This window comes from Notechis scutatus, chromosome Z (assembly GCF_049901735.1).
Source record: "Notechis scutatus isolate UNSWTSFEM ecotype Mainland chromosome Z, rNotScu1.2, whole genome shotgun sequence".
NCBI lineage: Eukaryota > Metazoa > Chordata > Lepidosauria > Squamata > Elapidae > Notechis > Notechis scutatus.
This window is the reverse complement of record NC_142025.1, coordinates 140,569,868-140,594,267: the sequence shown is the minus strand read 5'-3', so window position 1 is coordinate 140,594,267 and position 24,400 is coordinate 140,569,868. Positions and strand designations below refer to the sequence as shown.

The following is a 24,400-nucleotide window of genomic DNA, read 5'->3' as shown; positions in this document are numbered from 1 at the left end:
GACGTTTACTGTCTTTGTGGAGCCAGGGTGGGTGAGGCATTTGCTTGACATATCTGGCCCATGGTTTGTTAGTTTCATTCCCCTGCCTTAAACAACGGGCCACTGGGTAGAAAACATCCTGTAGGAAACACAGCTCCATAACACAGTCCTTTAAGCAATTCCAATAAGAGTCCCACACGCATTTGCATCACCCAGGTGACCCTTAACACAGACAACCCTCCAAGCGGCCTCAAGGACTCTCTAAAAATAATGCAAATGTCCATCTGTCTGCAAGGAATATAAATCCTTCCATTTCCCACCATCCAGTCAGAACTGAAGAAGCTTCTTGGATGAGAAGCGAAAAGTCTTCCAAAGAAAAAAACCCAGAAAGCCCAGTTGCCTCCTGAAAAAGTATCTTTGGGACAACCACGACCTGGATGACTGAGAATCTCCATAGGCATTAAACAATATAGTTTCTATCGGGAAAGGCTGACGGTGCCATCTACTGAAGGCGTCTTTCCCTTGCACTTGATTGCATGGTGTATGTGTGTGTTTGTGTGTGCACTTGATATTGTGTGTGTGTGTGTGTGTGTGTGTGTGTGTGATTTCTGGATATTACTTTTGCAACCGGCCAAATTAATCCTCTCGGTTGAACTGAGGATCCCAGAAAGTGCCCGCTTGGAGCGCAATTTAGGAAGCGCTCAAAAATACAATACGATGGGCTGAGGAGCTCACAGAGACAGGGTCCCTTGGCGGATCGTCTCCGATTTCGCAAAGCAAAATAGCCGAGGAATACTTAACCCCTAACACACCGCTCCTCTTAACCCACCCCCGTTCCCACGTGCAGCAAGACGGAAGGGGAGGGCAGGCCGCGTCTTATCCGGAGGGAGCCATTGCGCATTTCCTGGGATAGGAGAGTTCCCTTCCTGCGGCTCGCCCCCCTACCGACGCAGGCAAAGAAGACAGAGCTTCGGGATGGTCTGCTGGTTCCCAAAGAGTCTCCCGTCTTCTAGGGGAGAGGGAAGGTGAGAAACTCCAGTTTTCCTCTGGCCCAGGTACAACCTCATTCCCACGAGAATGCGCGGGAAGGAATGCGCGCGCGGCAGACACCCGGCAAAAGAGACGCTGAGCGCGTGAGCGCGCCAGGCAGGGCTCCCTTTCTCGCGTGCCCGTCCCCTTGGCCGGCTCGTTGCCCACGCGGAATCCCAAGCTTGCGACCGTCCAGCCGTGCCTCCCCTCCTTCCCTGAATCCGAGGGTGGGTGGGAAAGCCAGGAACCGGGACGCTTTTCCCGCCGCCTCGCCTTTCCTCCAATGGAGAAGAAACGGCGGCGCCTGCTCAATTTCCCTGCCCGTCAGTGTCGCGGGCGACGCTCCGCTCTCTCCGTTTTTCCCCGGTTTGGATCGGGAATCCAGCCTCTCCCACACGTCCTACCTTCCTCTCTCCCCCACCCCACTCCCCTTACTTCGCAGGGGGCAACACGAGAATCTGACCCTTCCTCACTGGAGGTTTTTAAAGAAGAGGCTGGACAGCCGCCTGTCTGAAACGGTATACTATAGGGTCTCTGGACCTGGAGCAGGGGGTTGGACTAGAAGACCTCGAAGGTCCCTTCCAGCTCTATTCTGATTGATTGAGACCACATGAAGGGTATATGTGTGTGTGCTTGTGTGTGTATGCGTTTCTCTGTGTCTTTCTTAACTTGGACTCCTTTTCCCGTGAGAGGAATTGCTAAGGTCGGGATATAACATACATACATACATACATACATACATACATATATACATACATACACACACACATACATACACACATACACACCCACCCACACCCACACACCCCGGTGTGGAGCCGATCAGAACTTCATCCCAGAATTTGAGAGGGAGGGAGAGAGACTTTTACCTGTGCAAAGGGGCTTCTTTGCCCATCTCGAAGTAAGAATAAGTAAGCGATGCGGGCAAAGCAAAATGTCGGGCCTGCCACAACTTAAGACCTCTAAATAGAAACGATCTGTCAGGTCTGCTATCTTCAGCTTCTTTCGCTTGGCTGGCATCCTGCCATAAAAAAAGGGTGGGGGGAAGGAAGCAAAGGTGGGGTAGTGGGATGAGTAGACAAATGTGTGTGTGTGTGTGAGAGAGAGAGAGACAGACAGACAGACAGACTCTCTCTGTGTGTGTGTCTGTCTGTCTGTGTGTGGTGGGGGAGACAAGCTGACAAGAACCAGAGGGATAACGAATAAGCCGGTTGCCAGGGACACAGCCTGGGAGCAGAATGGGAAACTGCATCAAGAGGCGTCTAGCATCAGAGTTGTTTCCCAAAACATCGAAAAGGAATACTATTGGACACCGATGAACTGGTTTAGGTGGGAGGGCCAGGGAAAGAGGCAAAACTGGACTGGAATACTCAGATCTAACTTAATGTCAGACCTGCCCTGACCTAGACATTTACGAAAGAAAGATTCTGGATCCGATTAGATTGAATTGTTATGTTCTTTTACTAAAGTTAAGTGCTTGCAACCTGCAACCTAGATCTGAATATTCCCACACAAAAGTTACATAGTCTGACACGATCCTTGGCTCCATTTGTTGAGAAAGATATAGTTTATTAGAGGCCAAGAATATTGCAGTACAGGTAGTCCTTGACCACAATTAATATTAAATGAGAAATTTGTTAAGAGCTTTGCCCCATTTTATGACACTTTTTGCCCCGTTTGTTAAGTGAATCACTGTAGTTGTTAAATGAGTCACACTGTTATTAAGTGAATCTGGCTTTCCCTTTGCTTGTCAGAAGGTCTCAAAAGGTGATCACATAACCCTCAAGCCATGGCAAGCATCATAGATAAGAACCGTTTGTCAAGCATCTGAATGTAAATCACATGACCATGGGGATGCTGTAGTGGTCATAATTGTGAAAAGTGGTCATAAGTTGCTTTTTTTCAATGCTATTACAACTTCGGTCATTAAACAAATGGTTGTAAATCAAGGACTACTGAGAATCATGCACCAAAATTCTTAAGTTCTAGTTTCCCCTCCTTTAACTCTCTCTCATTGTTCACCCCAGTGTAACCAATCAGGATCAGGCAAGATGTTTTCATAATGTTCAATCCAAGGGAAGTTGGGTATGCGGCTCCCCCATTTCTTCCAGCTGGGTGACCATGAGGCAAGAAATTCAGCATTTTCATTTTCAAACCAATCCTTCTCTCCACAATTCGTGGCAGTCTGTCACTGCCGAACAGCATAGCGCAAGCAAGAAAAAGATGGCAGCTGACACAAAAAGCATTGATTTATTATGTGTGTGGTGGGGGAGGTCAAATCTTTTTGTAGGGTACAGAAACAAATGATGCATGTGTTCAGAGAATTTCCCTGGGTTCCTTCCGAGCTGGGAAGCAATCAAGATGCAGAGGCTGGCTGCTTTTGGAAAAAAAGATTTATTACAAAAAAAAATACAGACTGGCACGCCAGTGAGGAGGGTTTTTTTTTTTTTGGCATCATTTGGAGTTCTTTGTGTAAGGCATGAGATCACAAGAGTTGTATAAGTTGTATAAGTTTTATCACCCTTGAGAAACAGGAAACACAGGTGTGAAGTCAGAGGGCCTTAGAAAATATTTAGGCTGTTATCTCCCTCATCAGGAAAAATCTTCAGGGCCAGGCAGAGGTGCTAAATTCCAAAGGCTTTTAAATGTTAATTGGCTCCAGCAACAGATTCCTGCCTGTCAGTGATCTATTGCCTTAAAGGAAGCATATTTGTTTTTGACTGGCGATGGGTTTCTCCGATTCCAGATCAGAGGGCTGTTAAAAAGAGGCAGATTCAAAGACTTTTTAACTTTTATCACATGCGTTCAGTACACGGGATAGTCCGTAAATTAATGATCAGTTAAAATAAATTGATCGCTTGTGAAGTTTGAACAATAGAGAAAAAGGTTTTTACATAATATTCCACAAGTGACCAATGTATGGTTTACGATGATACTCTTTTTCCAGTTAGATTTGTGTCTTTTTTGCACATTGCAAGTGTATTCAGAAGTTGTGGGAGCTTCACCACTGGAAGCTTTCAAGAAGAGATTGCCCTGCCATCTGTCAGAAATGGCGTAGAGCAGGGGTTTCAAACTCAGTTTCATTGAGGGCCACATCAGGGATGTGATTGACCTGGACGGGGCATGGCTGACTGCGGGGCGTGGCCAGCTTGACGCCATTCCTCAAGTGTTGGCATGTTTCCTCTTCGCATTAGGTAGACTGGGCCGAAGCTACACTGGTCTGATCTTTCCTCTTTGTACTGGGTATACTGGGCCAAAGCTATGTTGTTCTGATCTTTCCTCTTTGTACTGGGTAGACTGGGCCAAAGCTACACTGGTCTGATCGTTCCTCTTCGCATTGGGTAAATCAGGATGGCCCCATGGGCCGGATCCAAACACAACGTGGGCTGGGTCAGCCTGCGGCCCTTGAATTTGTCACCTCTGGTGTAGAATCTCCTGCTTGGGCGAGGGAGGGGGGTTGGGGATGGGGTTGGAATAGATGACCTGCATGGTCCCTTCCAATTCTGTTATTCTTTTATTATGAAGTGGAGCTAATTCTGTTATTCAGGACAATAGCTCTCTATTTGTAGTTACTGAAAAAGCCAGCTCCCACACATAATCAAAGAAATAGCCTTGGATAAGAAAGGGGGAAAAGGTTCCGACCGATGCCCTAATTAAATCATGAGCCTCACGCCAAGCTTCAGAAAAAAACCAGTTATTTATTAGGAGTTTCATGCTGGCACGGACCAGGTGGAGCCAACTCTGACTTTACTTAATTCGTGCTTTGGCTCTGACCCTGTTTCCCCCTCCCCCCAAGATATGTCATCAGTCATATTCCCCAACGAAAGCAATTTTGAGGGTAGTAGAAGTCACTCCCTCCATACACTGGGTTTCTGTGGAGATGACCTTGATGTGCCGGCTGGAATGTGCTTTGACTGAAATGCAAGCTTCTTGATGGGGCTGCGAGGTTCGATTCCCCATCCCTCTTACCTAGGGCAACTTGAGAGCAGATCAGGGATGCTTCATGGAGTTGACATATGCTTTCTTAAAGATAAAAAAGTGGGTCAGACTTGGATAGTGTCACCTTTTAAAATGCTAATAATGAAGCCTGAAATTTGAGGCCACACCTTCCTACTTTGGAGACTACCCACATTGAAAAACTAACCGTGATGGAATGTGTAGGGGACGGAAGGTGTGGGATATCAGGAGAATTGGGGGTGGGGGAAGTTGGTAGTACCACTGGAGCTTCCCAGGGAAGAGGTAGCACATTCCAGAGAGGAGCAGGAACAGGTAGTTGCTATAGGGAGTCCTTAACCTACAACCAACTGGTGTGTGTGTGTGGTGTGTGTGTGTGTGTGTGTAGTTCTTGGTGTTCTCTGAGCTTGCTTGTTTTGTACAATCTCTTTGGTTGGGGTGTTTACTGCTGGCTCTTTGGCAGTTCTTAATCAAGAAACTGTCAAAGAGCCATCAGTAAGCAGCTCAACCAAAGAATCTCCCAAGACCGCCTCTATCCACCCACCCAGACAGGCAAGTCACCAGAATATAAGCTGACAGCAAACACCACTCTTTATTAGCACTGATGATGTTACCTAGTTGGGTAATGAAACGTCGGCAAGAAAACAGGCAAGCTCAGAGAGCACCAAGGACCCCTCATTTCAACCCTGAACTACAAATATTCTCCTTTATTACTACAACCAATCGATTAATGACTGTTTGTAGTTACAACCACTCCTGGAAAAAGGTGACTTTGGACCATTTTTTCACACTTATGGCTGTTGCAACATCCCCATTATCACGTGATCAAAATTTGGGCCCTCAGTAACTGGCACGTATTTATGAGTTGCCCTGTCCCAAGGTGTGACATGATCCCTATTTATATCTTTCCCAGCTGGTGTCTGACAAGCCTACTCCATGGGGGAGTGCAGATTGAACTAACAACTGCATGCTTCATTTAACAATTGCAGCTTAAAAACTGTGGCACAACACCCCCCCATAAAACAGGGTGTAACTCACTTAACAACTCTTTTGCTTAGCCACAGGAGATTTGGGCTCAACTGTGGTTGTAAGTCGAGGACTACCTGTATTGCTGATGCTCCCCTCCCCACATGTCCTTCAACTGCACATCCTGTCTCAACCAGCAGAGATATTTGCTCATAGTGTTGAGGGAATGATTTGTTTAGCAGAGTGATGGCGTTCAGGAAAAAAACTGTCCTTGTGTCTAGTTGTTCTGGTGTGCAGTGCTCTATAGCGTTGTTTTGAGGGAAGGAGTTGAAACAGTTTATGTCCGGGATGTGAGGGGTCTGTAAATATTTTCATAGCCTAGTGACAATTAGGTTGTTTCAGGTATTTGGTAGTATCTGGTTCTGTTTTGTTGGACGTCTTGTGGCTTGAAAATGCTCTTCAGCAGTGGTCCCCAATCTTTTGGGTATCAGGAACCAGTTCCATGGAGAGAGGCTTTTCCGTGGATTGGAGGGGCCGTGGTTTTGCACGCTGCCTATATCCCTTGGGTGGGGTTTCACTTGTTTGCAAGGCCTGATGCCAATCCACGGACCAAGGGTCAGGGACCCCTGTTCTATAGGTAGTCCTTGACCCAAGACCATTCAGTAAACTGTTTGAAGTAATACAACAGTGGTGAACGAATGATGGTTATGGCTGGTCTTTGGAGTTCTGTCTGGCCCAGCAACTCTGGTCCTATGACTTTGTTCTGGGTACTGGGAAACTGGTTCATGCTTACAACTAGTTGCAGTTCCTTGCAATTGTATGTTCACAAATTGTAACCTACCACGGAAATCTAATAGGGAAGCTGTCAGGGGAGGTTGCAAGTTGCTGGGATATGTTTCCCCATCTGCACACACTCCCTCAGCCCCTTTGGTATTTACACTGGCACTCCGAGACCTTTGCTAGTTAGAGCAATAGCGCTTAGACTTATATATCACTTCACAGTGCTTTACAACATTCTCTAAGTGGTTTTAGAGTCAGCATATTTCCCCCAACAATCTGGGCCCTCACTTTACCAAACTTGGAAAGATGGAAGGCTGAGTCAATCTTGAACTAGTCAGGATAGAAGGAATCGAACTCCTGGCAATGGGAGCATAATTATCCTGCAGTGCTGCATTCTAATCATTTTGCCACCACAGCTCTTTACAGCTAGTGTAGGAGGTCCCTAACCCCCAGTCTATGGGCTAGCACTGGTCTGTGGCCTACCAGAAACTGGTCTGTGCAAATAAGTGAAACCTCATCTGTGGGATGCAGGCAGCACATGAAATCTTGCCCCCACTGGTCAGAGGAAAAACCTCTCCACAGAACCAATTTCTGGTGCCCGAAAGATTGGGGGCTGCTGAGCCTCTTCCCCACCCCTTGTGTATTCCTCCTGACCCATGCCACTCCTCTCATGTACCTTCCTGATCTGTGCAACCCTGTGTGGCCGACGTACAACCGTCCTGACCAGCACCACAACCTTTTGCACACTTCCTTGTACCTTTCCAGACACATTGCATTTCTCATATATCCTTCCAAACCTCTTGTGCACCCCTCACACTTTTCCTAATCTTTGTCATGCCTCTCATGCACTCCTTCCCAGATCTGGATTGCATATTTTGTGCACCTCCTCCGAACCCTCACACACCCTCCCCAACCTGCACTATGCCTCTCATGCATTCTTTCACACTCTTGCACATTGTCTTGCTCCTTCCCTGGGACTTAAAACTCTTCCCTGTCTTGATCTATGACCACATTGTTTAGCAACAGAAATTTTGATCCAATTGTTGGAAGATGAGGGCTACCTGTATTTTTTTTTCTTTGGTTCACAATTGCCAACATTTTTTTGTTTTTGATTTTAGATGTAGATATTTCTTAAAAAAAAGAATTATTGTACTTTTTTCGTTTTACAAATCTCAATCATCTTTAACAGTACTGAGGCATCTTTGTTACATACACACATTTCCATACATATCTAATTATTCATATACATTTCTATATCTTATTCTAATCTCTACAATTCTTATTCCTATTGTCCATCCATTCATACCAATTTTCCCAAACCGTATAATACTCCGAGTCTTCCTTGCCTTTTAACTCTAGGGTGAGTTTATCCATTTCCACACAATCTAAGACCTTTTGAATTACTAGACCTCCTGATGGTATAGTATCCTTTTTCCAACATTGTGCGAGTGCGATTCTCACTGATGTGCTTATATGCAAGACCGTGTATTTTATCTTTTTATTATATTTCCCCTTAATTATCCCTAAAAGGAACAATTCCGGCTTCAATTCTATTTGACATTTTGTAATTTCGTACAACCATTTTTGTATTTTAATGCAATACTTTTTAACTTCGGGGCATAGCCACCATGAGTGAAAGAAGGTACTTTGTCCCTGTTTGCATTTCCAACAACTTGGGTTCAGATTCGGGTACATTTTTGCCAGCCTTGTTGGGGCCAAATGCCAAAGATAAACATCTTACATTGATTTTCCTTGTATGCAGCAGACTTTGTGATTGTATAGTTTTTATTCCAATTTTTTTCCCAATCTTCAAGCTCAATATTATGTCCAAAATTTTTGACCTATGCTATTATGGGTCCTTTTACTATGTCTTCTTCCATGTCGAATTTTAGTAAATAGTTACATATTCTTGATATTAATTTCTCTTCTGTGCCTAAATTGCCAACATTTTTTGACCAGACACATTTTCTTTCTTTTTTTTCTCTTCAGCAGGCTGGAAGAATCCTCTTCATCTCTTTTCTGGAGGATGTCTGTTCATGGGGAGAACATAAGTTCTGAAAAATAAGCAAGTTAAGTTGCTAAGTTCCGAAAAATTAGCAAGAGGTGACAAGGATGGCTTCTTGAGGAATCTGACTTCCTAGTAGTTTCTAAGCTGGTTGCTTCTTTTTTCCCCATTTCCAAAACCAGAAGTCTAAATTAAAGTGGAAATGGAGAAGTGTCTACCTTCTGTTGGGACAGTGAAGAAATTCCCAAATTGCTCATCCTCCTGGAGGGACCGCATGGATCTAAGTGGAACGGTGGTAAGGCCCCAGTGCTGGGAAGTCTGGCAACAGGTCCTCCTGCCGACTCCACAGCACAAAGAGACAGATGCAACCCCTCCCAAGACAATGCTGGACGATATTCAGATTTGTGTGGTTTCCTCTGAAAATTCTTCTGAATCCTTTAAAGAGAAGGAGGACGACACTGAAGGAGTGGTTGGAATTGATTGTTTGATTACTATTGAAGAAGAAATTGAAGTCCAAGGGAAGTCCTCACCAGAATCTAGGATTGAGCTCAGAGATGATATCAAGATTTGCACCGTGCCTGAATTACAAGACAAGGCCCCATTTATTGCAAGACGAGGTTCCAAAGGTGGAGGGAGGACTAAGGACTTCACAAAAGCTGTTAAAGGTAGAGGCCTCTCCAAGGTTGAAAAGGCCACTCAGACTGAAGTCACCCAGATGGAGATGGCTAAGATCTGTGAGGGCTATATTCAGAAAGCAGAAGGATCCAAGGACATCTTACGGGGCAATTGCCAGGCCAATGTGGTTTCCCAAAACAAACCAAGAGATTCTGAAGAAGGGATGATCCATTTGACAGAACCTGATGGAATAGGAGAACCTGAAGAGGCAGCTTGTGATAATCTCACATCTGGAGACAAGGAAAATGAGGAGGAAGAAGAGAGAGGCGTCTTGAAAGAAGAAGGTATTGCCATGGAGAGTGCCCGCCAGAGTTTCCGCTGGTACTGTTACCCAGAAGCCGAGGGACCTCGAAAAGCTTACGGGCAACTATTGGACCTTTGCCACCATTGGTTGAAACCAGAGAGCCGTAGTAAGGAACAGATTCTAGAACTGCTGGTCCTGGAACAATTTTTGGCTATCTTGCCCAAAGAAATACAGAGTTGGGTATGGCAGCAACACCCGGAAAATTGTGAGCAGGCTGTTGACTTGGTGGAAAACTTTCTGACAGGACTGTCTTTGCTTGAGAGACATGGGAAAAAGGTAGGGGATCTTAAAGGCCATTGGCTGTGAGGCAGAGCATCTTAATATTGATCCACTTGCCTCAATAGTTTAGAGCGTCATGGTGTTAGAATCACTATTTGAGGTTGATAAACAATCTATCCATGAGGAAAGGGATTTCCCAAAGACCGAAGATCACATCTTCAGTTTTTCAGACTGAGGAACTCTGGAGAAGCAGGAATTTATATAGGGAAGCTTGGATTGCTATTGGATCGTTTGGGTCACCTGACTCTTTGGAGTTCTTCAGTGTTCCCCAGTGATGTACCTTTGAGAACTCATTCATCTTTTAACAGAGTTGGAAGGGACCTTGTAAGTCATCTAGTCCAACCTCCTGCCTAAGCCGGAGACAAACCGTTCTGTGGCAAATCATCCTATTTCTAACAATTCATTCTTGAAATAAGGATGAGTAGCTACTCACCTGGCAAGGTTGATGTTGTGGGGAAAATAGGAGGAGGAAGGTGTGTTAGATGCCTTGATGTATTGATGCCTTGAGTTCACTACCTTGAGGTATATGTTAAAAGCAAGGCAGAATACTATACCAATTAGTTGATATAACAAATGGATGAACTGATGCTTGCAGGCGGTTTTGTAAATTCATGAACAAATGATATTGTTTTAAAATTAAGGGTCCCCCCTTTTCATGCTGTAGAAGTATAATAGATTAATATGTATTCTTTGGGATTCTATCAATATTCCTTACTTTTTTGTCATTTAAATGATTTAAGGAAATGTGCATGATTTAGTGATTCTGTCTTAGTATAAATAATATATATGCTATTCCTTAATTTGAATGCAAGATTTAAACCACACCTTTGGCATTTAGAATGCAGTTGCTCCTGCCTTCTCAAAGAATCATATAACATGTCTGTGACTAACTTTGTTTAGCGACTGTTCAAAGTTTCCACAGCACTAAAAAAAAGTGACTTAGCTCAATCCTTACGCTTATGACCGCTGTACAGTCCAAACAGTAACATGTTTAAAGTTTGGGTGCTTGGCAGCCGGCATGAATTCATTATGGTCGCAACAACCTGAGGTTATGTAACCCACCATTTGTGACCTTCCCAGCTGGCTTCTGACAAGCAAAGTCATTGGAGGAAGCCAGATTCACATAATGACTATGTGATTCATTTAACAACTGCAGTGAATTGTTTTAACAACCATGGCAGGAAAAAAACCCCATAAAATTGAGTGCGGCTTGCTTAACAACCCACTTGTCAGGGTTCCAAGTAATAAATCCATTGCAAGCAAAAACTCTGAGGTAGGTGAATTCCTCAAAGAATAGCTTTATTGGAAATTTCATATTGGCACATATCTGGTGAAAACCAACTCTGAAGGGCCCCTTGGTTTTCACCTAATTAAAAGTAAAAGATTTTCCCCCAACCCCAATCAGTCACATACATGGAGCAATCACTGCAGCGTCTGCTAGTCTGGTGACATTACTGCTCCTTCCTCTGGCCAGGTCCTTGGTTCCCAGGAGAAAGTCTTGAGAAAATGTTTTATTTTGACTACACAAGCCCAGCTCTCTCTAATCCCCTCTCCCTATCCCTCGCTCCAGTATGACAGCAAGGAAACTCCAAGATGGCTTCGGCCAGGTCAGCTTCAGAGTTGATACCACATGCTTAGCAACAGAAAATGTGGGTCCCAATTGTCGTAAATCAAGGACAAGCTGCAACAACTGATCGTTTCTACATTCTCAGCAGTTTCCCTTGGTCGTAGTCCTCGACTTACGGCCACAATTGAGCCCAAAATTTGCATTGCTAAATAACGCAGTTGTTAAGTGAGATTTGCCTCACTTTATGACTTTCTAGCCACAATTATTAAGTGAACCATTGCAATTGTTAAGTTAGGAAGCATGGTTCTTAAGTGAATGGCTTCCCCATTGGCTGAAGTTTATCAGAAAGTTGCAAAAAGTGATCCCATGATCCTGGGACACTACAACTATAAATATAAATATGAGTCAGTTGCCAAGCAGCCAAATTTTGACCACATGACCCTGGGGATGCTGCAAAAAATAGTCCTAAGTCATTTTTTTTCAGTGCCATTGTAACTTCAAACGGTCTCCAATTGGTTGTAAGTCAAGGACTATATGTATAGGATGGGGTCTCAATTACTCACCATTTGAATGGTTTCAGGCTCTGGTGACTTTTGAAGAGGTGTCCATGTATTTCTCAGAGGAAGAATGGAGACTCCTAGATGAATCTCAGAGGAAGATTTTCACAAAAGTGATGATGGAGAATTATGAGAATGTCCGAGCATTGGGTGAGAGTTGGACAGGACTGGGGAAGTGTAACGGGCTGGGAGAGTAAACCTGAGGGACAGGAAGGAGGGCTGAAGCCTACACTGGTATTTCTTAACTATGACCACCTGAAGATGTGTGGACTTCAACTCCCAGAATTCCCCAGCCAGAGAAATCCGAGTCCAACGCAGACATGGAAGTGGAGAAAGCCTCTTAGAATTGGCCCTTCCGCATTCTCTGGAATGCAGAGTCAAGGAAGGAAGAGGCGCTTAAAAGATGCTGTTACTCTAACCTTAAAATAAACTTAGAACAGTATTAGTATTGTTTTCCGGATCTGGACTACTTTGAAGCTCTGTCAAAAAGAGACTTGTATCTTATATAATGTGTGTGGCCTAAACCTGGCTCACTTAACGAAATCGCTTAACAACAAATTAAGCGTGCAGATACATTCATCGAATGGTCAGCTCTCTGCAAAGCATTGGCCATTTGTGACCAATCCTGAACAAAAGCAGAACTAGAGCTTATATACCTTTGCCTTGTTATACAGTATTATGAAGACAAGACAAGGGAGAGACTGTGTAAATTAGATTTAGCCAGGCTGGACTTTGGAAGGCTTTTAATAAAGCCTCCCATGTAAACATATTTATCCTTTCCTACTAGGTTAGCATAGCAGCCAAAGACCTCTGAGATATGGTTGGTGAATATATATGACCTGTGTGTTAGGCTATCTTTTACCACCACAGTAATAAGTAAGATCACTGAGCCGCAAACCATAACCAGATGCCTTCTAAAGCAGAATTCTCCAACCTTTATGGTGGGTGGGATGGGGAAGGGATGGCACTGATGTGTGTGCCGCTCCATTTGCACGAACAGTGGGCATGCGTGACTGCTGCTCGCGCAAATGGAACACGTATACAGGTGCTTGCCCACTGCTCGTGCAAGTGGGGATGCCACACGTTCGCCCGCCACTTCCCACGGCCCGGTTCCGAGCAGTCCAAGGCCCGGTAGTGGACTGTGGCCCGGGGGTGGGGACCCCCGTTCTAAGGGAGGAGCTGCTGATTGGTTCCTTCACCATAAGTTTGAGCCTACAGCATGTGTTGCCATTGAAAACCGGAAGTTGGGTTTAACTTGTGCTGTTGAAACATTCTAACGTGACATGCAGGCAGATTTGAGTTTTGTGTAAATTCTCGTGGATTATCGTCTTTAAGATGTTTTGCTTTTTTTTTTTTTTTAAAGAAAAACACACACACATTTCTCCACCCCACCTCCTTTTTTTCCTTTTTTACAGGATTTCCCACCAACGATCCAGATCTCATCTTCAAAATGAGGAGAAATGAGAGCCATGAACTGTACACGGATAAAATTGAGAACGGTGTATCTCCAGAAGGTGTATCTCCAGAAGTCACAGGTGAGGAAAAGGTTGCTCCTGATTTGACTTGATTTGCTTCTGTGGCCAGAAGCAAGAATTGTTGCCATGGGGCTCCTTTGTGAAACAATTTATAATAGAGGTGACTTTCTCAACACTGGAGTACCTACCCCACTGGGATGTGTAGCAGCTACATGAGGGCATGGCACCTCTTCCAGGAGAAAATTTTTCAGAGTGATTGATATTTATTTAGCATATGGCATGTGGAGCATGTGGATATTATTCTCTTCATTTAATGACCCCCTAATCCCTTGCGGGGTGGAGTCTGGGCAACTGAATGGGCTAGCAGAGTGTTTTAATGGCTGGATGCCCTTCCTGTCGCCAATATGGAGTTTTGTTCAGCAGATATATTCTTAGTGCATCCAGAGAGAGAAATATCTGCCTCTACCTAGGATCGAACTCACAACCTCCTGATTGTGAGGTGAGAGGTCCACCTCTAGGCCACCGCACCACTCCTATGGAGCATATGGATAACAGAAATAAAATTATATGGAAGGCACACATAGTGCTATGGTACATGTATGATGGAAATATGTAGCCTGGTAAGATTTGAAGAATTCAAGAAGTTAAATATAAGTTATAGACCACATCGTGCTTGTGTCAGAAGCACAGAGATGCTTCTGAGTTGAAAGGATCATCACCATTGCCTGGGAGATGCACATTTGGGGGCTTCTTTCATGATCCCAGCAGGAGCTGGAGCAAAGGACGAGAACTCATCCTACCCCAGGGCAGCATGCAGCTCTCAAACACAGGCTTGCTCATTTCTATCCAAGCATCTGAACCACGAGTGTCAACGTGCTCCTTTAGTTATAGATTACATTTTAAAATATGTTGATTCATAAGAATAAAATAAGTTTTCTATATATTAATGTCTAGACCATTTATCCAATTAAGAGTAGTATTTGTTAATTGGAGAAAGTCTGCTTTTCCTCTTGTTTAAGCTCTCAAATGGCAGCTAGTCATTAATACAAGGACCTTTAAACTTGGCAAGTTTAAGACTTGTGGACTTCAACTCCCAGAATTCCTGAGCTAACATGACTGGAGGAGGAATTCTGGGAGTTGAAATCCACAAGTCTTAAAGCTGTCAAGTTTGAAGACCCCTGCATTAATAGATTGTGGACCCTATATTATTATTAATGGTCTGCTACAGGTAGAGTTTTGCTGAACAGTATGGTGATTTTCAGCAAAACAGTTGTAAAGAAGGTTACCAACACCTAACAGAACCTGGCAGAAGCCATTTTCCTGGTTCAGTGTTGCTACGCTATATGGGAGAGGGGAGGAAGTTGTAATTTATTACTAGACACAACATAGAGCATTCTTGGGAGAACCAAGGTCATCTCCTGGGTGGTGAAGAAAGGAGGAGAGGAATACAGGTGAAGCCTAATTGGCTAATGTGATTAATGACACTGGGGGGAAGGGATCATCACTGGTTTTAACCCAATACTGTAACCTGGGAAAAAAGTCAGAGTTGGCTTTCCTTCAAAGGGTGCCGATATGGTTTACCCAATAAGGAAGTTTTTTGAGGAAGTCTGGAACCTTTACAAAGGTCACATAACCTCAGGATTCTGTAAACAGTTATAAATGCAGCCTGGTTGCCATGCACCTGGTTCAGTCATGTAACTGCAAGAAGAGGTGACCGTCGGAATTTAGAATAATAGTAGTACTGTGTTTCTCCAAAAAGAAGGCTGGGTCTTATTTTTCTTTTTGACCCCAAAAAAACCAGCTAGGCCTTCTTTTTGGAGGGTTCTAATTATTGACACCTCGCAGCAGTGGCACCGACAGCCCTGCTCAGCAGGAGCTCGCTGCTGACCCACTTCTTCTGTGGCTGCTTGCAGCCAATCGCACGCATCGCCCCGGCCTCCATTTTGCCTTCAGATGCCTTCTGGAAAGCCCTCTGCAGCTGATAATAGAGCTCCGGACCGATCCGGAGCTCTGTTATTGGCTGCAAATGCTTTCCAGAAGGCATTTGTAGAGCTCTGTTGTCGGCTGCAGTGGGCTTTCCAGAAGGCATCTGAAGGCGAAATGGAGGCTGGGGCGATGCGTGCAAGTGGTAGCAAGCGGCCACAGAAGAAGCAGCTGCAGAAGAAGGTGAGGCAGGTGTCGCGGTGTGTGAGGCCTGGTGAGTAGGAAAGCTCCACCCCCACATCCCCACCCTAACTTATTTTTTACCTGTGTGCCTCGCCCCACCCCCTGCATCCCAGGGTGGGTGGGGTCTTAATTAGGGCTAATTTTGTGGGTGGGGCTTAATTTGATCGCAGGCGCTCAAAAACATGATAGGGCTTCTTTTCAAAGTGGGTCGTCTTTTTGGAGAAACACGGTAAGTAGTCCCTTGGTAGGTCCGTCGTAAACTTTGGCCAGTAAGCAACCGGTCATAAGTTGAGGACTACGTGCATGCTAAAGTAGAGGTTTAACAGGATCTAGTTTCGTGTTGACTGGAATTTCAGAGTGTCAACCAATGGGAAAGAACAGTGCTCCAGGATGAATATAATTCCTACTCTTTTCCCTCCCCTCCCCCCTTCCCCTTTAAAGGAGAGTTAGAGTTTTCAAATGAAAAGGAGAGGCTGGCAACCTGGAGACAAAAGGATATGGAGGATGCCCTGCCATCTGGGCCAACGTCTCCGAGACTTCTCAAGAGTTGTGGTGCCACTGTCAAGGGTCGTTCTCCCAGAACGGAGAGGGCGAGATCCTTTTGGCAGCAAACCATGCCAGGTTTTGTATGCCCAGACTGTGGCAAGGCATTCTTAAGCAAATCAGACATGGCTCGACACCAGTGGTACCACTCCAGAAAGAAGCCCTGCCAGAGCTTGAGTTGTCCCAAGAGCCTTGCCAAGCCCTCCCAACCGGCCCAGCAGCAACCTCGTCCACCTGGAGAGTGTCAGTGCTCCAAGTGCGGGAAGCGCTTTACGGATCGCCACGGACTGATGTGCCACCAAGCGGTCCATGCTGCCAAGCAACCTTTCCACCACCGTGCGCATTGCAGGGGCTTCTACTTTAACTACAACCTGCGCCAGCACCAAAACCAGAACCAGCAAGAATCCGCGGCAAAACCCCTCTTTCACTGTCCTCAATGTGGGAGGCAGTTCACTCGCCGCTGTAACCTCATCCAGCATTCGCGGATACATCAGTATCCGTGGCATCCACAAGAGAAGAGATGGACCCTGGAGACCAAATCCAATGAAACAATGGAAGTTCAGGTTGGGCGCTGTGCATAGCAGCACAATTGGGGGTTCTCTGTACTGGGAACCCTGAAAATAAAGAGGTGGTGGGGTTTGGGGGAGGGGACAGTGATGATGCCAGATTTTTTTTTCTCCTTTTCCTAATGATTTCCTGTAAGGACAGACTCTGCTCCCCTCCCCCCCCCCAAAGTGTTGATCTATGTGTTGCGATATAGGAACCCACCAATTGACTGGCTTGTTGCTTGTCAGATTGCAGACGGAGCGAGAGATTTGATGGCGGAGATGATGACTCTCCACTCGTCCAGGATGGAGCGCTGTTCCACTAGATCAATTGGGTAGATGTTCTAATCTAAATCTCCAACCCACTAATGAGACTCTTCCAGATAATCCTCTGCAGACGCTCAGTAGGAATTCCAGCTTTTCTCAAGGCCAGGGAATCCATACTGAGGAGCACTCTGAAACATCTTGGGAATGCTGACATCCTTTTAGTTTGTCCAACTTAGCCAGCCAAGATCAGTTTGCTTGTGTTTTTGGCCAAGTCTTTGCAGGTCTGGATTGTCCGCAAAGTTTTAGGCAGTATTTGAACAACGACCATCGACAACACTAAAGGATCATTGAGTCATTCCTATGGACAAATATCCGTTCTGGTGTAACAAATGTGAATAAAATGTGTAGAGACTATTCTAGCAACCAGTAAGTCCAAGACTAGTTGCAAGTTTTGGCATTTGCTTCTATACAAAATACCTTTGTCCTCTCACCTGAATTCTGTGACGATGATTTTGTAATTCAGTGTTTCTCAAATTGGTGGCTTTAAGATGTGTGGACTTCGACTCCCAGAATTCCCCAGCCAGCCTTTTAAAGCCATCAAGATTGTAACCTATCTTGATGGGTGAAAAAAAAAATTCTGGGCAAGTTGGATTGCAGGAAGTCTTGGTTATAATGGGCTTGGAATACTTGACTTGGATGGTCTAGGGTGACCCAAGCCAGTTTGATTTGTAACAATTTGTGACTTTGACTGGGATGTGGGGTTCATGAATTTTTTTTTAAAAAAAATTGCTGGTGTAGAAATATTTATCTTTGGATTTGAGAAAGCATTACTTCAGTAGAGGTAAATGCAAAAAGGAGATAGTTAGCTAAAAAATATTGATGCCCCCCATTTGTAAATTTGTAATTGTACATAGTTTTCTACTCCAAAGATTTATTCTGGTTCATCCTTAGAAATTCAAGAACCAGGCATTGGTGCCAGATCTTGTTCTGATTTTGTTTGTGGTTCATGCTTTGTTTCACATTCAAATGACAATGGGACACCCCAATTAGGTAACCTGCATTACCTAGATAACTTCCATCAATTATTTTATAGTTATTTTCCTCCATCAGAATTGGAGAAATTGAAGGTTGTTATAAGTTATCTCTAGAACTTGGTTGACAGTCCTGTCAAATGGAGAAAAGAACCAAGAACCTATGACCATGGATGCATTCAATCAGAATATTCCTAATGCCAGAGACTTTTCAGACAGCCAGTATCAAATAAATATAGAACAGCGGCGTCAAACTCAATTTCATCCAGGCCCACATCAGTGTTGTGTTTGACTCCGAAGGGCATGGTGGGTGAGTGTGATGGATGGGTGTTGCCAGCTCAACGTCACTCATCGAGTTTCCGTTTTCAGATGCAACGGTCTCTTGCAAATCTTCCACCAGTGAAAACCAGGCTCGAGAGACCGCGCTCAGTCCTGCCAATGAAAATGGAGCTCAGGGTGGCCTTGAACGGAGCCCAGGCAGTCTCTCCAAGCTTCATTTTCACTGGCAGAGGCACTGTGGGCCTGTACTTTGCTGTTTCCAGGGTGGCCCCATGGGCCAGATTTGGCCGGCGGGCCTTGTGTTTGACACCCTGATATAGACTAAGCTTTACACTAGTGTGTGGTCAGCATTTAAGAACTGGATTGTAACCTCTAGATGACCACTAGGTGTCAGCAAGAGTATCTCCTTGTTGCCTTCTACTGATTATGTAGATTTTTGCAGATTGAATAAGTTAGAGCAGGGATCCCCAACCTTTTCAACGCCACGGCCCGGTTCCGGCATCAGCTGGGCGCCGCGGCCCGGTACCAGCGTCAACTGGGCGCCGCCATCTTTTTTGACGAAAAGGCGCTTCCGGTGACGTCACCGGAAGCGCTGTTTCGTCAAAAAAGATGGTGGTGCCAGCGCTTCCGGTGAGCTTTTTCGGGTAGAAATGGCTTTCTACCTGGAAAAGCTCACCGGAAGCACTGGCGCCGCCATCTTTTATGAAAAGCGCTTCCGGTGAGCTTTCTACCCGGAAAAGCTCACCGGAGCGCTTTTTACCAGCAACCAGCGGCCCGGTAAGGCTTGTTCCGCGGCCCGGTACCGGTCCGCGGACCGGCGGTTGGGGACCCCTGAGTTAGAGGTCCCCAACCCTCTGTCTGTGGCCCAGTGCTACACTGCAGCCAGTTCGGAACTGGGCCGCAGAAGTGGTGGGAGAGTATGCGTGCACGCGCACAAAGCTGCATTTGTGAAAGCAGCATGCATGCATACACAAACTTACCCCTTTCACAACCGCCACCTCCACTGGTCTGCTGAGCCGAAAAGCTTGGAGACCACTGGAATAAGTGATGTGAAACTTTGATAAGTGCCACATACAAAATACTTCCCACGTCAGGAGCCCTGATGCAGAATGCACATTGTGGGAGGCCTTTTTCTTTCCTGTTGTCCATGCTGTTACTGTTGTCTCAAGGATTGAGAAAATCGCAGGTCTTTTTCTGTGTATAGGAACATGGATAAAAAGGGGTCATTTGTCTATGCAGTGCCATCCTTCCCCAACCCCAACTGCCTGCTTTTTATGCAAATGAATAATTTTTGAGAACTATAAAAAGATACTTACTGGAGGAGCAACTTACAGTAATAGTTCTGTTTTGCATACTGTTTCTCTCCAACCTGATTTCTCTCTTAGTGGAGCCAGAGGTCATCAATGAAAAGGCCTCAATTACTCTCAGACTGGGTGTTATGTACTGTAAATTCTCTCCAGTTTTAGCCAAATGGAGAAGAATGCACATTTTGTATCTTTTTTTTCGAACAATGTTGTTTCTGGGCTAGTTAATTATATACAAGAAAAATAATAAAATTTTTTGTTCATTTCCATGACTTTCCTGGAAGAAGCAGGACTGAGGCTGACCTATAACATAAAATGATGAATTGTGTGACACAATGTGTACTGCAGCCTCTAAGTGGAAAGCTTATAGACCTGTGGCCTCTTACAAAACTTTTGGATTCAGTTCTAGTTTAATTTACTTTATTGTCTTTGCACCTTCTACAACAAAATTAAATACCATCTTCAGTGTATATTATGACTATGAAAATAAACACAAACACACATCCTTCACATTCTATACATTGAATTGAAAACCCCTGATATTGCATTAATATTGCACTATACAGCAGAATTCAAAAGAGCTACTGCCCTGGGATAGAAGCTGTTTTTCAGCCTATTTGTCCTTGTTTTTATTATTCTGTACTGTCTGCCAGATGGTAATAGTTTAAAAAAAAAGGTGCTCAGGAAGAGATGGATCTTTGAGAATGTTCTGAGCTTTCTTAAGGCAGTGGGAGCTATAAAGCTCTTCCAAAGAGAAGAGAGGGCAACCAATGATCCTCTGGGCAATGACATTAACCCTCTGGAGTGCTTTCCTATCTGCCACTGGGCAATTGGCAAACTATACAGAGGTGCAGTAAGTTAAGATACTCTCTATGGTGCAGCGGTAGGAGATCACCAGCAGTTTTTCATTCAGTTGTTTTCTGAGAAGTCTCAGGTAGTATAATCTCTGCTGGGCCCCTTTGACCAGTGCTGCAATGTGAGCACCCCAGGTGTGGTCCTCTTTTATGGTAACACCCAGAAACTTAAACTGGCCACTTGCTTCACTCGGTCTCCATTGATAAGTAAGGGCTGGATATCTGATCTGTTCCTTCTATAGTCCACTATAAGCTCCTTGGTCTTATTGGTGTTGAGGACCAAGTTATCACATCACAAAAGCAATCTCCACATCACAAAAGCAATCGGCCCACCTCATCTCAGTAGGCAGACTCATCCCCCCGGAGATAAGTCCCAGCACTACTTAATGACTATACCAGTGGTCCTTCATGATAGCTCCACTCTGGGGAGAAACCATTTCAAAATCTTTGGGGTTGGTTCACTTTATTTTGCAATCTTATTGTGCAGGTGAACATCTCTTTCAACACCTGGATGGCGGGTATTGTTTATCAGGAGGGCACACTTGGTGCTACACCAGGAGATGCACTAAAGCAGGGTGATGTCACGGCCCACTTCACCAACTCCCATTTGCAGTGGCTGTTGGAAGAACGTCAAGCAAAGGTTTCCATCTAGTGATGATTGTCAGGGCGATACAGGAAGTCCTCAACTTACGACCACAACTGAGCCCAAAATTTATGTTGTTAAAGTGAGAAATTTATTGAGTTTGCTCCATTTTACGACTTTTCTTGCCATGTTTGTTAAGTGAATCACTTAAGCAGTTCTTAAATGGGTAAAACAGTTGTTACGTGAATTTAGTTTCCCCCATTCACTTTGCTTAAATCACGTGACGATGGGGATGCTGCAACGATCGTGTGAAACAGGGTCATAAGTCGCTTTTTTTCAGTGCCGTTGCAACTTTGAACAGCCACTAAATGAACTTTTGTAAACCGAGGACTATAAATACTATCCATTCAATTTTCTGTGACCCTTTGGAACGGTTCTCTTCATGCCAGGATTGTAGGCATGGCTTCTCCCAAAATTGTAGACAGATGAAGGAATGGTCTTGATGGACAGAAGGAAGAGCCACTAGGAAGGCAGTGATCAGATAAAAAGGGCTTCGGCTTCGGCCAAGAAAGTAGTTTGAGAAAAACATCTCAGGCAACCCCTATTCTAGTTCACACATAAAGTAAGGGAACGGGAAGCATGTACAGACTTGCAAGATTCTGTTATTATTGCTATCACAATAAAAACCATAGCAAAATTTCAGTGACTGTGCGACCTTAGAGTTTTGCCCCATTTTAGGAGCTTTCTTGCCACTGTTCAGTGAATCACTGCAGTTGTTAGCACAGTTAACAAACACAGTTAACAAACAAAAGTTGTTACCAAATTGACTTTGCTTGCAAGATTGCAAAAGGTGACTACATGAATTACATGGCAGCTGCCAAGCATCCAAATGATGCTGCAATGGTGTGAAAAATGGTCATGTCTATTTTTTCAGTGATGATGTAACTTTGGCCACTAAATGAACTGTTGTAAGTTGAGGACTACCTGCAGTCCTGACCTATTGGGCATTGATTTCTTAAGTCTGGTCTACCTTGCAGGGATGACATGAATCTTGCAATGTACTTTCCCCACCCTTTATCTTTTTGTGCTGACTAGTGGAAGTGTTGTCTGAGATCTTTTAAATCTTTAAGGCACTGCTTTGCCCATAGTTTGGCATTTTTAAAAAGCATCAGCACATTCCTGGTGGTTTATTTATTTATTTATTTTTTTGGCTGTGTCTGTTCCCCATCCCCCACAAATGTCGGGTGGAATCAAACAGGTATTTTTGCGAAATGTTGGAGCTTGGAAATCCTTGGCATTGATGTAAAGCAAACTTTACATCAAGTAAAAATATAATTAAATGTTTATGAGTGTGGTTATAAGGGTGGTTGTGTAATTACAAATTGGTTTCTTCTTATATCTCGCCTGGGGATACATATTCCAAGTACAGCAGTTTTTAACACTCAAAAGAAGAAAAATGTAAGCGGTACTATATCATGATCAAATGATAAAAATAGGTTTTGCCCATGGATAAAGTATAGGAGGAGCAGGCTAAAAGGCTAATCCCAACCATTATGTTTAAATATGGTTTAGTTTGATGTGATTGTTTCTTTCAACAAACCGCAGTTAAATTATGGTTCAACTTGGTGCATGAACCCAGTCAAGATGGATTCAGAAGATCCTGTCTCCAGGAAAACATTCCTGCTTCTCCAACTCCGACATATATGATAACTGCCAGAAATCCAACAGGAATATCTTTTTCCAGCCTGGTGGCATTGATCTGGTTCAAAAAGTCTGCTCTATAAATTGCTTCTGGTAGTTAGGCAACTGTAAAATAACAAGAATAGTCAATTGCAAAAGATATTTTTACTTGGAACAATTTACATCCTGCAGTGGCTCCATTAATATTATTAAGAAATCTCTGCCTATCCTAAGGCATTGGGAAGGACTCAACTGATGAACAAAAATGCCAAGTCCAATCTAAAAATATGGCTGTGTAACCAACCATACAGGCCTACATAAATTGTAACCTTTCGGCACAGAACAGAGTTGCGATGATATCCAGAACTCATTTATCAGTCAATGTATATACACTTGCAAGAATATGGGCCCAAAATCCTTTATGCTTCTGCCAAATAACAATCACATATGTAAACATGATAAATATCATTCCACAAAACAATGACACCAACCTTCCAATTTTATTATATTGTAAACTTGTTTATTTGCTATTTTATTTTTCACCCACTGTCTCTTCACCTTTTCCTCCTCTTTTTGCAACTGTTGATTTTGTTCCTTCAAGTGTTTTTTTTTATAAATAAGATCTGGTTTGTGCTTTATAGAACAGCAGCTGGAAATTCTAGGCCCATACATTGCTCTGTGAATAAAAAATATTCAAAAGAAAATTAGAGCAAATGACATTCATAGAAAATTAGGAGGAATCAAGCTTGACTCGAAGGAGATTTATGTGGTCTAGCACAAAGTTTTTCAAGTTCAGCAACTTTAAGATGTGTAGACTTCCATGACCAGAATTCCACCACTCTAAAGTAGAGTGGAATGGAAGAATGCAAGAATGGAACAGAACAGAATAACACAGTTGAAAAGGATCTTGGAGGTCTTCTAGTCCAGCCCCCTGTTCAGTCAGGAAACCCTATACCATTTCAGACAAATGGTTGTCCAATCTCTTCTGAAAAACCTCCAGTGTTGGAGCATTCATAACTTATGGAGGCAAGTTTTTCCACTGATTAATTGTTCTAACTCTCAGGAAATTTCTTATCAATTCTAGGTTGCTTCTCTCCTTGATTAGTTTCCATTGCTTCTTATCCTGCCCTCAGGTGCTTTAGATAATAGCTTGTATGGTAGGGTCCCAGGGTCTCCTGGTGGTGTTCCATCCTTGATCTGATCTTACTTAGTTTGTGTTGAGAGAAGCCAAGGTCGGTGATAGCATGCCACATGCGGCAGCATCGAATAGAGACAGGTAGAGTGTTCCAAATCTTCGCATTTGGATTTGAGTAGGAATGCCAAAAAGCGTCCGCGTTGAATTTGTGTGGAGTGAAGATCTTGCTCAGTGCCTTCGTCGGCAAAGCCGCACCTCTTCCCACTGATCTGCAATCCGCGAAAGCTTTCGTTCTTTTAACAGAATAACAGAGTTGTACGCAACCTTGTAGGTCATCTAGTTCAACGCCGCTGCTCAAGCAGGATACCCTACACCATTTGTGACAGATGGAGGTCTAGTCTCTTCTTGAAAGCTTCCAGTGATGAAGCTCCCACAAGGGAAAC

At 44.1% G+C, this 24,400-nt stretch overlaps 1 protein-coding gene across 1 annotated transcript in view; it reads left to right on the top strand.

Annotated features, from left to right (window-relative positions):
- The first annotated feature begins 2,141 nt into the window (after window positions 1-2,141).
- ZNF629 (zinc finger protein 629) overlaps window positions 2,142-24,400 on the top strand; it is a 43,036-nt gene continuing 20,777 nt past the window's right edge. The window contains exons 1-4 of the mRNA XM_026683485.2: window positions 2,142-9,968; window positions 12,119-12,245; window positions 13,511-13,630; window positions 16,178-16,859. Of these exons, the coding sequence (XP_026539270.2) occupies window positions 8,916-9,968; window positions 12,119-12,245; window positions 13,511-13,630; window positions 16,178-16,859 (1,982 nt within the window). The 5' untranslated portion in view covers window positions 2,142-8,915. The remainder of the gene's footprint in view (window positions 9,969-12,118; window positions 12,246-13,510; window positions 13,631-16,177; window positions 16,860-24,400) is intronic.